The sequence below is a fragment of the Acomys russatus genome, chromosome 7 (genome assembly GCF_903995435.1).
Source record: "Acomys russatus chromosome 7, mAcoRus1.1, whole genome shotgun sequence".
Taxonomy (NCBI): Eukaryota; Metazoa; Chordata; class Mammalia; order Rodentia; family Muridae; genus Acomys; species Acomys russatus.
The window spans coordinates 21,271,650-21,287,799 of NC_067143.1; the positions used below are offsets into that span (position 1 = coordinate 21,271,650).

The 16,150-nt window shown below is 50.6% G+C and overlaps 1 protein-coding gene and 1 pseudogene across 2 annotated transcripts in view; one reads left to right on the forward strand and one right to left on the reverse strand.

Annotated features, from left to right (window-relative positions):
• The window catches only part of Pcsk6 (proprotein convertase subtilisin/kexin type 6), a 182,513-nt gene that overhangs the window by 158,131 nt on the left and 8,232 nt on the right, over nucleotides 1–16,150 (forward strand). For both annotated transcript variants that reach the window (XM_051148691.1, XM_051148692.1), the window contains 4 exons: nucleotides 5,197–5,299; nucleotides 6,766–6,962; nucleotides 8,587–8,674; nucleotides 13,478–13,581. In XM_051148691.1, coding sequence (XP_051004648.1) covers nucleotides 5,197–5,299; nucleotides 6,766–6,962; nucleotides 8,587–8,674; nucleotides 13,478–13,581 — 492 coding nt within the window. The remainder of the gene's footprint in view (nucleotides 1–5,196; nucleotides 5,300–6,765; nucleotides 6,963–8,586; nucleotides 8,675–13,477; nucleotides 13,582–16,150) is intronic.
• On the reverse strand, nucleotides 11,169–11,270 carry LOC127192523 (uncharacterized; annotated as a pseudogene).

Genomic DNA, 16,150 nt, shown 5'->3' on the forward strand with positions numbered 1-16,150 from the left:
TGCAGTGGCTCATTTTCCATTGCTGTAACAAAATCTCCAAAGCTGAGTGCTTATAAAGAAAAAAAATATTTATTTAACTCACAATTTAGGGGACTAGGAATGAAGGCTACCTGTCCGTCTCTGAGGAAGATCCTTTTGGCTGCATCATGAGAGAGTAGAGAAGCAGAAAAAAACAAAACAAAACAAAACAAAAAACATGGGTTGATGTATAAGGTCCAAGTGGGTGGCAAGGCCTCACTTTATAACAACTGCCTTTGCTGGAACTAACTCAGTGCCACAAGTTAGCATTAAGCCCTTCTAAGGACAACATCCAAAGTGTTCTCTATGTGTAAGTAGGGTTTTCATCATTGGGTCAAATACTTAAAAGTAATACTGAAAAGGAGGAACAATTTATTTTGGCTCATGGATTCAGAGGCCCCACTCCATGTTTGCTGAGCCCCATGGCTCTGAGTAGTGGGGCAGAGCATCATGATGGAGAAGATGCTCACTGATGGTGAACAGGAAAGAGAAGACAGACAGGAAGAAGCCAATGCTCCAGTGACACTCCAGCGAGGCCCCACCTCCCACGGTTCTACCACCTGCCCAAATCTGCCAACATTTTGAATCCATCAATGGCTGCTGAAACTTGGCTGGGTCAGAGGCATCATGGATCCAGTGCTCCCTGGAAGCATCCTTACAGACACGCACAGAAGCGCAGAGACATCCTGGATCCAATACTCCCTGGAAGCATCCTCACAGACACGCACAGAAGCGTATGGAAGTCATCTCCTGAGCATCCGCAGGCCCATCATTTGACAGTCAAAGCCAGTCATCACACTGGGAGGTTCCACAACCTCAGCACCATCCCACTGAGGACCAAGATTCCAGCTCACAAACATTTAGGGCCAACTCCATGTAGACTGTGCCTCTAGCCAGAGCCAGGCTATAATACTAGTCTTTAGGTGGGAAGGGTGATAGACCAAGACTGAGGCAGAGTATGGGGTAGACAGGTATATGAGCAATGATATCAGCAAGTAGGGTGGTGGACTAGGGAATAAGAGGACTGGGGACCAAAAGGCCTGGGGCACAGGGAAGACAGGGGTAGGGTACTAAGAATGAACAGCTTAGAGTGACAGAGCCATCTGGTGGTGGCAATGCAGGCAGACCCCACTCATCAGAACAGTGACTGAAGAGCAGACGCTGGGCTGGCCCCACTGAAGAGACCAGGTTAGGCAGATCTGGGGTGCTCTGAAGTCTATACCAGTAACCAGTAAATAAGTCACTCCAGGTTGTGTGTACATTGGCATCTAGTAGACTTGAACCCAGAAAGGAAGTTGGCACGACATGGGGTGGGGTTCTTAGAGGCATGTGACCAAACTATTGTTGGAATGAAGGGGAGCCTGAGTTGGGGAAAGAAACAGCCATTGGGCAAGGAAAATGAATGGGCCTCATGGTGCATGCCTATTAATCCCAGGAACTTGGGGTAGGTGATTGTCTGAGGTAAGTTTGAGACTTACCCAGGCTGCAGAGTGAGTTCAACGCCAGCCTGGTCAACTTGTCTCAAAAACATGTACAGGCAATATTGCTCAGTGATGGAGCATTTATGTGGTTTATGGGCAGCCCCAAATTCAATCTCTAGTCTTGGAAAGAAAGGAGGAGAGACTGAAGGGATGGAGTGGGACAGGGAAAGAGTGGGATCCAATGCTGCTTTCCTGATTCATTGGTTTGGTTTCCTTTTCTTTTTTCAACCCTGGATTTGCCCCACAAAGCACTGGGAATTGGCTTTTCAAATTAGCCTGTGTCAGTTGACCTCAAGGGCTTGTGATCTGCTGTTAGCCAAGCTGTTCAGAACATTCAAGCACTCCTTTTGCTGGGGGCCTCAGCTCCCTGAGCTGCGTAGCGCACTGGCTCAGGAAGCCAGGCCTCCGAGTCACTTTCAGCTAATTGAGGAGAGATGCAAAGCAGGCGTAATAACAGATTGCAACACAAAACCAGATGCTCACGAAGAGAATGAGTTACAGCTGCGGGGCGGGGGGGTGGGGGGGTGGCAAGAGGTGGTTGGGGGGGAGATAGCGAGCCAGGTAGATCTGATTCAGCGCGTGAACCTTGAGGTTTAGCTTTTAAAACCACCCAGGAAGCCGCATGCTGGTTGATTGGTTTGCGGATTTGATAGCTGATCTTGGATGGGGAACATCCATACCCCAGCCGTCTCCAGCTGAGGGCTGACTGCTGCCCTGGCTGTCGTGTGGACTCAGGCATCTCTTCTAGCGAGGCCCAATGAAAGTTCCCACTGTGAGAAGGGACGAATGAAGGTGACAAGTGACATCAACATCCCGTGGACCAGTGTTGGGGAAAGCCCAGTCCAGCCCCCTCCACAAAGCCATCTCTGTTAAGGGACTTGCTAGGACATTCTGTCTACAGATGGTGGGGACATCCACCCTTGCTCTACTCTCTGCCAGTTCAGCCACCAGCTAATATTTACATAGCACCTGCTCCACACAGAAGCACCCTAGGTACTTACACTGAACAAGCGAGACCTCATCTTGTCTGACCCCATTCTGTCTGTGAGAAAATGGGGCTTGTGTCACTGTTCTCCCAACACGTTTAATCTTACTTTCTTTTCTTTTCGTTTTGTTTTTCAAGACAGCCTTGAAACAGTCTTCGTAGACCAGGCAGGCCTCAAACTCACAGGGATCTGCCTGCCTCTGCCTTCCGAATGCTGGGAGTAAAGGCGTGCACCCCTACGCCCGGCTCATTTAATCTTTCTATAGTGGGGGAAATTGTTACTAAGCTTGGGGACATTGTACTCTCTCTTTTTTTTTTTTTTAATGTAGATGAGAGCTCTATCTACGTGTACACCTGCAGGCAAGAAGAGGGCATCAGATCCCAGTATAGATGTTTATGAGCCGCCATGTGGTTGCTGGGAATTGAACTCAGGACCGCTGGAAGAGCAGCCAGTGCTCTTAACCTCTGAGCCACCTCTCCAGCCTTCATTTATATTCTTATGAAACCATAGCCTTCAGACAATCAAAACAACCAAATTAATAGCAAAAAGCAGGAGCAGTAGATTTTTCAATGTGCCCACATTAGGAAAGAGGACAAGGAAATCCTCTGACCCCATCACCCACCTCATGTTCAAGACCCTGACGTGAGATTAAGGTTTAGATAGAGGCCTAGGGACGTGCCCATCTACGCAGTCCTGGTCATGTCGTGGTTCTGTAGAGGCCTAGGGACGTGCCCATCTACGCAGTCCTGGTCATGTCATGGCTCTGCACACCGCTGCCCTGCCATTGCTGGGTTTCAATCTCACCCTGTAACTTTACGAATCTCTCTCTCTGGTGCAAATTTCCCCTTGTAACAGGTCTTTACTCCTTTGTGGGGTCCTGGACTCACTTTGTAGACCAGGCTGGCCTTGAACTCACAGTGACCCACCTGCCTCTGCCTCCTTGGTGCTGGGATTAAAGGCATGCACCACCACGCCCAGCCCTTTTGTGTGTTTTAAAGAAACCAAAATTCCAAAATTCTCACTACACCCCCTCTGGTTGTTTAGGGACTTGCTTCTCCCAGCATGAGATTCCAGGGGGTGTCTCATTTCTTTGGAGTCCTTTGTTTCAGTGATCTCACTCCCAGACAAATTGAGAGACACATCTCTTTAGACTGGCCTCCTTTCCTGCCAGGCTGCTTGCACTGTTACCTTCTGCCTTCTGGGCCTTACAGAGAAAGTGGTACAAAAGACAAAGGCAATCACCCCTTAAGTGATTGGTCAGCAGAGCCACAACAGAATGCTGCCCACGTCAGGTGTGGGGTACAGGAGGGCCAAACTACATGCAATGGGGTGAGGAGTAAGTGTTTCCCTGTAACTGACTGGGGTGGGGCCGACAAGAAACTCCAGAATAATAAACAGTCTTGGGAGACAGGGTGAGAAGGTGGCTCATGCGCTACATTTTGGAAGTGACAGGCACGTCTATCTAGAACAATAGGCAAGCAGCCATTTGGAAAGGCCATCTAGAACTTCCTGGGGGAAGACCTCAGCACAGGTGGAGGCCCGCAATGAAGCCTGGAAGATATCAACAAAGGTGTGCCTCAGAGAAGGAAGCGCGCTCTAAGGCTGGGAGAGCCTCCAGACAGGGACCAGAGATGAAGAGGCTTTGTGCGCCTCAGCAAAGCCCGTTGTGGGCTGGGAGAAGGGGGGGCTTTTGTATTGACGTAACCCACAAAATGCGGTGGCCAGCAAGTCAGCTCCACATTGCTTCTGGACTCAACCCCACCCTCTGCCCACACAACTTTAGCAGAAGCCATCCCAGTGGACCTTCCAGCCCCTCCCTGCATCTCACCTCCAGGGATACTGGACCTCCGTGTGCACCAGAGAAGCAGAACCATGGGAAAGGCAGGAGTTGCCTCTGGCTGGCTTCAGCCCAAAGCCGAGCCTGTGGCCATGCCCACTGCAGCTAAGGAGGCCGATAGAAAAGTCTGGCTCGGTCCTGTGGGTCCCTGGAGAAAACCTGGAAAGTGGCAGTTTTCTGGAATTCCTGGAGCTCCCTGCACTTCTAGATGGCTTTCCCAACAATGCGGAGCCACCACACAGTTAGAAATCAAGTCACCCGAGGAGACTTGGGGGGAGACATTGGTGGCTTACTGCTAACAGCTAGAGTGAGGGAAACAAGAAAAGTGAGAGGGGGGCGCTGCAGGAAGGAACTTAGCCCTCAGCCACCACGTGCATCATCCAGCGCCATGTTCCCACTGTCCCTGTCCCTTACAACCTGTGTAACCTAGGCACACCAGGTGTGGAAGTGGAGAGACTCCTCCTCCACCGTCTTCTGGCATAATTCATGCTGCATGGTCACAACCCAAACACCCAACTGCCTCGCTTTGTTTCTCGCAGTGCATATAACAAGGTGACCAGTCCCATTCTGGTGGCTCTCATTCCTCAAATCCAGGATCTCAGTTCCCGTCTCCCCGCTGGCTTTGGTCCCTCACTACCACCAATGACTGTTTCACTTGCCTTTCCTCCCTAGAGGGTCAGGACAGCTAGACTCAGTCCTCCGTAGGGACCACATCCCATGAGTAGGTCTCTGGTGCGGTAGCCTCTGCAAGACACCACTCTTGAAGGAAGTTTCCCAGACTTGGAAGCTGTGGTTGACAAAGGGACCCAGGGGCTGGATTGGATGGAGAAGGAAGGCATCTCTCTGGATGAAAAGAAGTGCTTGTATCTTTAAGGTGTGTGCCATCCCGAGTGCGGTGACAAAGGCTGCGATGGCCCCAATGCAGACCAGTGCTTGAACTGTGTCCACTTCAGCCTGGGGAACGCCAAGACAAGCAGGTAAACAAGCAGCTAGAGCGTGTGCTGTGTGCATGCCCTCGGGCCCCGGGTTGTACAAAGCGATTGCATCGAAGTTAACAGCTTTGCATTAAAAAAAAAAAAAAAAGTTTAGTATGTTGGTTCTAATCACACAAGTAACACAAGTCCATTATGAAAAGGTGGGAAGTTGAACACTGTGCTGGGCGTGCTTAGAGGCCATTCCGCACCCATACCACCTCATACTGACTACACATGCCTGTTCGTAGAGGATTGTGGGCAAGTGCGACTCAAAGACCCTTTCCTGTAGGCCTCCGAGGACCAACAGGGTGACTTGGCTCTTGGGCAGACAGCAGCCGGCTGTGGGTTTCCCTGCTGGCTCCCTGAAAAGTCTGTGAGACTTCTTGTTCCCTGAGGAAGGGCTCTGATAGACCTGACCTGGGACGCCCAGCCTATGGCCAATTGTTCCAGCTCAGGTTGTCCCCTCTGTAAGGAGTATGCAAGCCTTAGACCCTTGGGCCACTCTCCCTAATAGGCTTGAAGCTGCCCTTCTTTTTAGTTACTCAATGCAGAAGCCTTCTGAGCATCCACCATGCACTGCATGTGCCTGGCATGGAAGGCCAAGGTGATAGAGAGATAATAATACTAGGCACACTTGAAAGCTGGCATGGCAGATGTATCTCAGCACAGCCGATGCAGGTCCATGAGGAATGGGCAGGCCAGGTAGGCCAGGCAAGGGTGTGCTATCCACAGTGGAGGTGAGATGCAGCTCTTGCTGTATCTGGAGTCCCCACCCCAGACCCGAGACACACCCTGGCTCTGAGCGAGGGCAGCCATCTGCAGCTTCCTTCACTACCTGGCAGACTTGTTATATGCAGGCACCAAAGTAGGATTTGATTCAGTCCGAAATTCCAAGTCAGGCCGGGAGGTGGCGGCACATGCCTTTAATCCCAAGCACTCAGGAGGCAGAGGCAGGTGGATCTCTGAGTCCCAGGCCAGACTGGTCTACAGAGTGAGTTCCAGGGCAGCCAGGGCTACACAGAGAAACCCTGCCTTCAAATATAAAAGAAAACAAAACTTCTCCATCAGTACCAAAGTTATGATGCTTGCAGAAAACCAAATAGGTGCTCATAACAGGACAGAATTTCTGCTTTGTTTTTTGTTTAGATAAAGTATCCATATGTAGCCTAAACTGACTTGGAACTCAGAATCCTCCTGCCTCAGCAAAGTGTTGGGAATATATTTGTGAGCCACCAGACCCAGCTTCTGGGATTGGATTCCTAGTCTTCAGATCTGCCTGTTTGTACCTGGCTACCCCCACCCCCAAGCTGCAGTCAGAAACCCTAGGGGAACCTATGTATGGCTTAACCTTCCCCCTGGCATCCCATGTCCTCAGCATTTTGCCTACTGAGCTGTGCAGCCTCAGCCCATGTAAGAGCCACACAGGGTTGGACTGAAACAGAGATCCTCACCTCCACTTGTTCCCACAGGAAGTGTGTGAGCGAGTGCCCTTTGGGCTACTTTGGAGACACAGCGGCAAGACGCTGCCGTCGGTGCCATAAGGGATGTGAGACCTGCCTGGGCAGGAGCCAAACACAGTGCCTGTCTTGTCGCCGTGGGTTCTATCACTACCAAGAGACGAACACCTGTGTGACCCTTTGTCCTGCTGGACTTTATGGTGAAGAAAGTAAGTGGTCTTTCCACAAACACAAGAATGGATGAGTTGACCCCCCCCCCCCTTCTGTGCTGTGCTTCTGAGTTCTTGGAGGATTTCCGGGGCCCTTTGCTTCCTGTACGTTAAGGCCTTATCTGGGACCTATCACCAGGCAAGGGGGCTAAAGTGTGAATTCACAGTGCTCTGCTCGGAGGCGGTGGCAGCCTGCCACATGCCCAGTCAAAGCACTGTTGAAATGAATCCCAAACTCTGGAATTCATTTTCTGTTGTGGACAGGATGCCCACAGCTCTGCCTCACTTGAGACATCAGAAGAAGACACTCTGGCCCCGTCTGTCATTTGTCACACAGAAAAGACGGTACTGTGGGCTTCAGCACAGGTTTACATAATTAGGAGAGCGAGACTCATAGGAGGTGCTCCCGGGCTCACCTTGAGATGGAAGAGATGCGGTCCTCTGGAAGATGCAGAGGGCCCTGCTGCCTTGTGGGAGCCTGGTCCTAGGAGGCCCGGGTGGTCTCTCTATGTCTGTTTAGGGAGCACTGTTTTCCTCATCTTGGAGTTGAAATGGAATAAGAACCCTCTAGCTAGTCCTGACAGAAGTGGGACTCAAACCCAGAGCGGGGAAGCAGGCTATCCTGCTATTCCACCTGTCACTAGAAGATGTGTGGGATGGATGGACGGGAACTCCAGCGTATGTTTAAGCAACTGATCTCACCCTGCTGTAAGGTTTGTGCAGATAGATAGCTGATAAACAGCTCCCAAATGAGCTGAGGACTTCGGAGACTTTGCAGATAGCACCCCAACCCTGGTCCTTCCGTTTTCACCCCTGTGCTGATCCAGCCTGTCACCTGTCATGACACCATGCCTGTTAGCCCTGGGGAGAATGAGGCAGGAAGTCTTCAAGGCATACCAAGGAAGCAAGGAAAAGACTCCTTTAGAGGGAAAATGGCAAGTCCCGTAGACACATTTCCCGGGTTTTACAGACACCTGCTGAGACTGCCAGCCAGGCTTGTTTTCAGCTGCACACGCAGCTTCCTCCCCTTGCCTGGCTAGGTCAGCCGTTCTTCAACGCTGTCCTCCCTGAAAACCAGCTGAGTGCATGCTAGGCTGTGCAGAGGAATAGCAAGGCCCTCCAGCTCATAGGCCTAGCATGTAGCTGTGACACCCGCTGGGGTTTGATGAGGCTCCAACCCATAATGAGCTAGATAAGACAACGTGGAAATGCAGATGGGGCTAGGAGTGACCCAGAAGCTCCCGAGGAAGGATAGAGCCCCCACCTCACTGGGAGAGGATGCCAGGGGCCTCCAGGGTACCCCCAATGGCTTAGAAAGATTTGCACCTGATTCAGCATTACTCAGCTAGCCAGCCATTGGCTCTAGTCCCCGTGGCCACAAGCAGAATGCCAGCATGTGCTGTAGAAAGGGGGTCACCTCTGAAGCCTGCTGGTCCTATAAGGACTTCATTGACTCTCTCCACATAGGGGATGTGGGAAACCCAGGGTGTGACATCCAGGTTTGTGGTTATTTGCTGATCCGCTGGGGAGAGCTGTCGTGCCAAGGCCACCTAGCATGTTGCAGCACACTTTGCATTCTGAGCCCCTTCATGTCACCCTCCGCTGTCTTCCTGCCTTTCTCCAGGTCAGAGACAGTGCCACAAGTGCCACCCGAGCTGTCAGAAGTGTGTGGATGAACCCGAGAAGTGCACTGTGTGTAAAGAGGGATTCAGGTGAGCACGACCACCGTGAACTGAGGGGAAAAAAATAACAGGATCCACTGTGTTTGCTTTCTTGAGAGTTTGTTTCTTTTCTTGAAAGTTTAAAACGTCAAAAGGCCCAGAGGCCAGAGTCCTCCCCGTCACCTCAGGGGATTGCTGAAGAAGAGAAATTGAAGGATGGCCAAAATTTTAGGCTAGGTTTGGAGAACTGGTTAAAGTAACATACCAGAAACAATGGTTTGCTGTTGGGAGGTCAGGGGGAGCTCCTAGGCTTGTGCCTAATGGCTTGCGCCACTTTCCTTTACAACTTTAAACCACTGTACTCCAGTTCCCCTCCCGGCTCAGGCCACTGCTGCAGTGGTCAGCCCGCCCTCCCTCCTAGCCATCCCCTCTCCTTTCTCCTCTCCTCACCACCACCTCAGCTTCTTCCATCTTCACCCAGAGAGTGAGCTTGAGTCCCTGAGGATGTCCCATAGTTTCCTAACCCTTCCTGTCCTCCAGGTCCTGGCCCTGTAAAGCTCAAGCATTTAAATAACAAACAAACTAACTAACAAAACACTTTGCTAGGTTAAGGAATTTTCTTCAAACAACTTTTGAATTCTTTTGTTTGAATCATTTAATGCAACCAAATTACATTTAGTGACATCAAATGCATATCACCAGTTACTACCTAAAAGTTTAGAAAGCACGAATAAAAAGTAAGCTGTAGACACTCCTATGTAGAGGGACTTAGCACCATGGTCTCCTTGGAAGGAAAGAAAGGATGTAGTCAGCACGGAGGACATTGGAACCTTAGAGGCTTCTGTCCTAATGAAGGTCTGGCTAGGTGAAGCCTGTGCACCTGTGTTTCCAGCAGATGCTCAGGTGAGGGGATGCTGTGGTCCAGGCAGGGAGCAGCAGGTGCACCATGAGGCACTACAAGGCTACATCCCACATACCCAGCTCTGCCTCTCTTCCCACTACCAGCCGAGGCAAGAATTCACCACAAAGGCGAAGCTCTTTAATGAAGAGCGATGGATGAGTCCATAGCCTGGAACAATGGACAAGACCTTAGGGAGCATCTGCTATTACTGAAAGTGTTCCCACCAATGTCGCCCCATTTAACCTTTATGGTAACTCATGAAGTCACGAGTGTTACTCATAGTTTTCATGCAGGGCAGATCAATGACTTTCCCAGAAAGCTCCCTGTGACTGCGCAGTGGTATTGCCTCCATCCTGCCCTTTCTTTCAGATCAGGGTTTGAAGGACATGAAGGGAAAGCAAGACCTTCCAGACTGGCTCATTATACTTACTGCTCTTTAAAGCTGTTGGCTAGACAGGCCAGGACTGGAAGCCAAGGATCCAGGACCCACTGGTCCAGGATGATATGCGCCCAAAGAGAGCAAAGCTGAGAAAAGAGAGACATTTTACTAGAGGTTATGGCGGGGGCTGAGGAAGGCCAGCTTTACTATCGTGGGCCCCTCCAGCACTGGTGTACCCTGCTGTGGACCTCACACCCTGGGATACTAGCTGAAGGGGTAAAGGATGGAAGAATACATGGAGCCAACTCCCTGGAACCTATTTCCCCAGAGGGAAAAAATGCAAAGGGGTCGAAGATACATTTTTTTTTTAAATTTTTTCTTATTGGCTCTTCGTGAATTTCACACCATGCACCCCAGTCCTACTCATCTCTCCCTACTCTCTGTCCTTGAACCAAACCCCACAACAGAGAGAAAAAAAATTTCATTGTGGAAGCTGTAGTGTGTCACAGTGTGTCCCACAGTGTACCCTTTTGTCCACACCTCTTTGCTTGCAAATGTTCATTGCAAGGGCTCATTGATCTGATTGATACAGGGCCTCTGGCTTCTGTTGCTACGCTATCGATATTGGAACCTCACTGGGACTCCTCTGAGACATGCTATTGTTGCCCTGTGTCATGGAGATCCTGTACTTTTGAATCTGTAGGACCGGCCACTTCATGCGCTCCAGCAGTTCATTGATGGGATAGATGTTAGGGTGGACCAGTTCAAAGCCCTGGATCTTGTCCAGGTCTCCGAGCTGGTCAGCCTGCTGGCTCAACTACTCTCATGCCCTCAAGTGCCACCTGGCTCACTAGCCACCCCCACTACCAGGGCCAGCTCTACCCTGATGCCCAGGTGAGGTGCAGGGCCCACTTTCCCGAGTATCGCAGCTGGTGAGGGACATGGCCAGTTGGTCTCCTATCGTGACCTCGGGGTCAGCTCTCCTGCCTGCCATGTATGGTGAGGGGAGGAGGGCATGTGTCTCTGGTCTGTACCACTGTCCAGCAGACAAGACACAGGGCTGGCTCTCCCACACTCGAGCCCTTGGGGCCGTCTCACCTGCAACCCCCCACATCCAGGGCCAGCTGGGCTGTGTTACCCAGGTGAGGTTCGGAGTCTGCTCTCCTGCTCTGACGACCTCCAGACCAGCTCTCCTGCCTGCCATAGGTGGCGAGGAGAGGGGAGGAGGTCATCTCTCCCTCAACCATGTCACCGCAGAGCAGACAAGAGGCAGGGCTGGCTCTCCCATGCTCACCTCTCTCTTCTCTTACTACCTGCTGACACACATGTGACACAGTAGCCACAACTGCAAAGCTTCTAGGGCCGGGTCAAGATCCTGTGGGGAAGAGCAAAGTCAGATACTGATTGGTGCAGCAAAGGAAGAAGCTCTCAGGCAGCGGTCACTGTGCAGGTGTGATAGCTTCAGGAGTAAGAGGCTTTCAGAGAGGAGCACAAACAAAGCCGGGAACATTGTCAACCGTAATCCACAGAAAGCTTCCTTTTATTACCCAATATCCTCTTCAGCTGTGACTTCAAATCATCGCTGTCACGTCACAGCTGTGAGAGAGCAGCCGAGCCGCCTCCTGGCCATCCATCTCTTTAGGGGGGTTAAACACTGGAGGGGCCCACAGGGAAGTGTCAGTTATTACAAACATGATTTAACGGCAATACATGGTGGCCCTGGCATCACAGTGAGGAATGAGGGTCCCAGGCAGGCATGTACCATCTGTGGAGAGGAGCTCGCAGCCCTGTGGGCACCAGCCCACCGAGTGGATGTGCAAAGCTTGGGGGCAGTGGGGGGCAGGGGGGTCTGCTGCTTGTACATATGCTTACATTCTGGTCGTCAGCACATGCATGGGTAGACACCCACTGGATAGCCCATAAACCTAACTTCATCTGGACACCTACCCTCACCCAGCTGGCATCGTTTCCCAACAGGTTGAGAACTCAGATCCCAATGCTGGCGCCACTTCTGAGCTAATCCCAGAGCCCAGGTTGAACCATCCCAGCTTCCAGTTGGCAGTCGGAGCTCCCTTGGGTTTAATTGCTTTGCTAGTATACCTCCTCCCGGAACAGGGAGAAGATTTTCCTTACTTTAGCCGTCTATTGCACAGGTGTTACAAAGGGAGCAGGTGAAGTGGTGGGTACTATCCACACAGCAACACTGGCGGGGTCAAGAGCATAGTGGAGATGTGTTCTTTGTAGCCCTCCCCCCCCCCCCCCCCCCCAAAAAAAAGGCCTTGAACTCATGGCAGTCCCCTTGCCTCCGCCTCCTGAGTTTGGGTACAAGTTCTTGTTCATCCACCTGGAAACTCCAACCCATCTCCTTTGGAGTTGCCATGGAGACTCCATTGTGGAGGTCTGAGTTAATGGTAACATTATTGGCCATTGTTGACCAATTCCACCTGCAGTCTCTTTCTCCTCCTCTGAGGTTGGGAGTGGAAATTCCTGCTGTCTGTTCAATGGTCTGTTCACCTGGCAACCAGGCCCCCACCACTACCATGATGCTGCTGAAGAGCCCCAGTTACCAGTCATATCATTGGCATGCAAATGACACTTATGACTATTGATTCTAGAGAGTTTTGGAGCTGTGTGCCAGTATGAAGACTAAATATATATTTCTAACTGTAAATCACATCACAGCAGAATGTTCTGGAACTGACAGATGCACGCTAGAGAGCCCTTGCTCAATCTGTTTATCGGCAAACCCATTTAAAATGTGTGCATCACCCACAGTACATTCCCAGGAACCAAAGAAATCATAGTAGGTGACATTTATTTACACTGCTGTGTGCCAGACACCGAACAGTTTATATGTATTTGCTCAGTGAGTCTTTCAAGCAGTGTTATGCTGTACGAGGAGGAAATTGGGTCTGCTGGCTTGCCTGGGGTTGCACAGCTGGGAAGTGGTGGAGCCAGGTCCTACATGGGTGGTATAGCTCAGTTTGTGCCTATGATGCTTTGCTGCACCACCTGGCTAAGGGAAAGGTATGTAGGCAGGGTAAGAAAGGAAGGCAGAAGTCACATGTGCTACCAGCTGCCAGGAGGGGCTCTTGTTTCAAGTTCATGTAAAACAGGAAGGTTAGAGTAAGGAAGAAACCAGAGCAGACCCACGACTGAAGTTGACCTTGTGGCTAATGAGGCTCCCCCCCCACACACACACAAATTAGACCCTTTGGGAACTCAAACCAGTTACCTGGAACTGGCTTGCCACAGTGGCAACTGCTCGATGCTCTGGTTCCCCGGGGGGGGGGGGGAGTGGAGGGTTTCTGATTCAGGTTTCAGGAAAAGCATTAGAGAGAAGCCATCACAGAGAGCACCGGCACCAGGCTGGGGGTGAGGGGTGGGGTCCCAGGACCTCCAGCTGGCTTCAGGACAGCTTTGTCAGCTTTCATTAGCTGGGAACCTTCAGTGACACAAAGCGCCCTGCTCTGATAACTTTTCTTTTCTCCTGCGAAAAGCATTTGAGGACGGATCATAATTTAATTAGAATTTTGGAACAGACATGGAAACGGGCCTCTTTTCTTTTTACCAGCCTCGCACGGGGCAGCTGCATTCCAGACTGTGAACCGGGCACCTACTTTGATTCTGAGCTCATCAGCTGTGGGCAGTGCCATCACACCTGCCGCACCTGCGTGGGTAAGCTGCTGAGGCTTTTGTCTCACTGGACATTTGCATGCATGGTCACCAAGGTGAATTGGCCGTTTCTCTTGAAATGCAGGATGTTCTGTAACTCTGTGGGTTTCTGGATTTATTACAGAGTAAAATTCAAAGGCAAGGGGCTTAAAGTGTAGCTTGGGGTTATGATACTTGCCTCCCGTGTAGGACGCATGGGGGAAACAGACTATAAAAACAAAGGTCCTCCTCGCTTCCCGGGGCAGGAGAGGGAGAATGAGGAGTTACTGTTTAACGGGTACAGAAGTGCAAGTTAGAGGAAATGAAAAATGGTGCCGAGATAAAGAGTAGTGATGCTTGCCCACTGATGTGAACCCAGTAATGCCTCCCAACTAGACACTGTAAGTTATTTGGGCTAGTAAAGGTTGCTCTGTACCTGACACCAACAGTCTCTTTAATTAAAAACAAAAACAACCAAAAACTGCAAAGACCCACTCTGAGCAAGTGGCCTGCATTTCCCAGCCTTAAAAACATAGCTGTGCCATGAATGCTTTTCAACGAGAAATAAAGGGTGTTTAGCAGCCTGTGAGCTGGCTTGCCTTAAAACTCCACTCTTGCCGCAGAATTAAGCTAAAATGCAGCACCATAAAGATTGGGAGGCTTCAGGGGTGGGGGAGGGGACAGATCTGCACAGAGTGCGATAAAACAGAAACTTCAGTTCTCTGTAACCATCTTCACTTATTTCAAACGTTTTATTCAAAGAGGAAAAGAGTGCCATAAACAATTTTACATGCATTATAGTTTCCCCCACCGAGATTATAGCACAGATGTCTCCGGGCGCAGGTTTTATGCAGAGTATAGCAGAGATTTCATTCATTTTATTGGGTTTCATTTTGCAGTCATCCGCGCACATCGTGAGTTATGCGCTCAGATATGTTTCAGGTGAAGCAGCCGCCTCTGTTTCCTTCCTGCCCCCCAGCACTTTGGCACCTTCTAAGAAACGCACATTAGATGGAGGTTTTTTTTTTTTTTTTTTTGCTGCAGCGACAATATAAGAATTAGGTCTCCACTAAATCTCATTTGCCACAAAGCCATTTATTAGAGACGCCACGAGGCAGGCGCTGTCGTCCACCATGTGGTCCCATAGGAGCTCCATGAAGCTGTCAGTGGTACTTCCCCAAGCAGACAGGCCAGAGATCCCAGCATCCACAAGCAATGGCTGGTGCTGGCCCTCGGCCACCCAAGGGACATTCGGCCTCTTCCACCTCCGAGGACCCCAGAAGGATCCAGCCTTAGCCTTGGGAAGAGTTCTTTCCATGAGCAGCCACCAGGTTTTCCCAGCTAGTTGTTGCTGCCTTTTTATTTCCTGGTTTAACCCAGGTTGTTTAAGAAGCATCCCCAGTGCTACCTGTGTAAATGTCAGAGCCACTGGAATCCATAGTATTCAGGCCTCTGGTCCTTTAACTCTTTTGATTTCAATAATTCAATTCACTTATCTTTCCTGGAGTCCCCGGCTGTCTGGTAGCCAGTGGTATTGAGTCACTTGTACGTTTTCTTATCTGAGTCCTGTATCTCCTAGACAGTTCTTAGAGCTCTGGGAGGAGTGAAGTTCTCCATGTCTCCCCATGGAGTTTTTCCTAAGCTCTCTAGAGTACATGTAACCTGAGGCAGTGACTGGGGCCAGAGCCTTCTCTTGCCCACCCAGAGTCATCTGAAGCCCCTTGTTCCACAGCAGGTGTTACCTCCCTGAAGCACGGGTGCCTGGTGACATCTTTAGTACACCATGGTGGCCTCACATACAGTGCTCCAAGTACACTGAGCTTTATGGGAATGAGACTTGTGACCATCTCCAGTGCCGGTGCCCAGAGCATCCTACCACTGAGCTTGTGGTCCCTGGCCTAGTGTTGATGGGTTGACTCACCCAGGTCAAGTGGTGGCCAGTGGACAATGCTCGCTGGACTGAGGAGCAGAGCCTAGCTAGATCCTTGGGAGGGTTGACCTTGGCCTGGGCCTGGACAAACACAGCAAGAAACAGCAAGTGAAAAAAAACAGCACAGCAGGTCCAGAGAGGTTCCAAAAGAAAAGAGGTATTTCTACCTTGGCACTTCTCACAGCCTGTTTTTCACGCCTTCTAAACAAAGTTCTGTATTTCTCTCTGTACCAGGCCTAGCATGATGGGTTAGCATAAGCAGAGCCCTTTGCGCTGTCATCGCTAGCACAGTGGGGCCTATAGAGGCTGAGTGGGACCCTAGAGAGCTTTCCTGTGTGACATCCATAATTACTAGTTGTGAAAGTAGTTCCATAGAAACGTGCCTGTCAGCATCTATTGTTGTAGCAGTCCATACCACGTTTTCCCTCTTGACTGTTGAAGGAACCCAGTTGACAGCATCTGTACTGATCTTTTGAGGGTCCATGTTTTAATTCAGGGCATGTTTTCAAAGTGTGATGACCAAGTCGAGGCCACTGGTACTCCCATCTCCCCAAATATTTCTATATGTTGGGAACCCTCACGCGCTTCCCTTCGAGTTACTTGGAAACCTGACTGGATGTCGTGTGCTATCGTTGGCCCTATTCTTACTGCAGACTTGTTTCC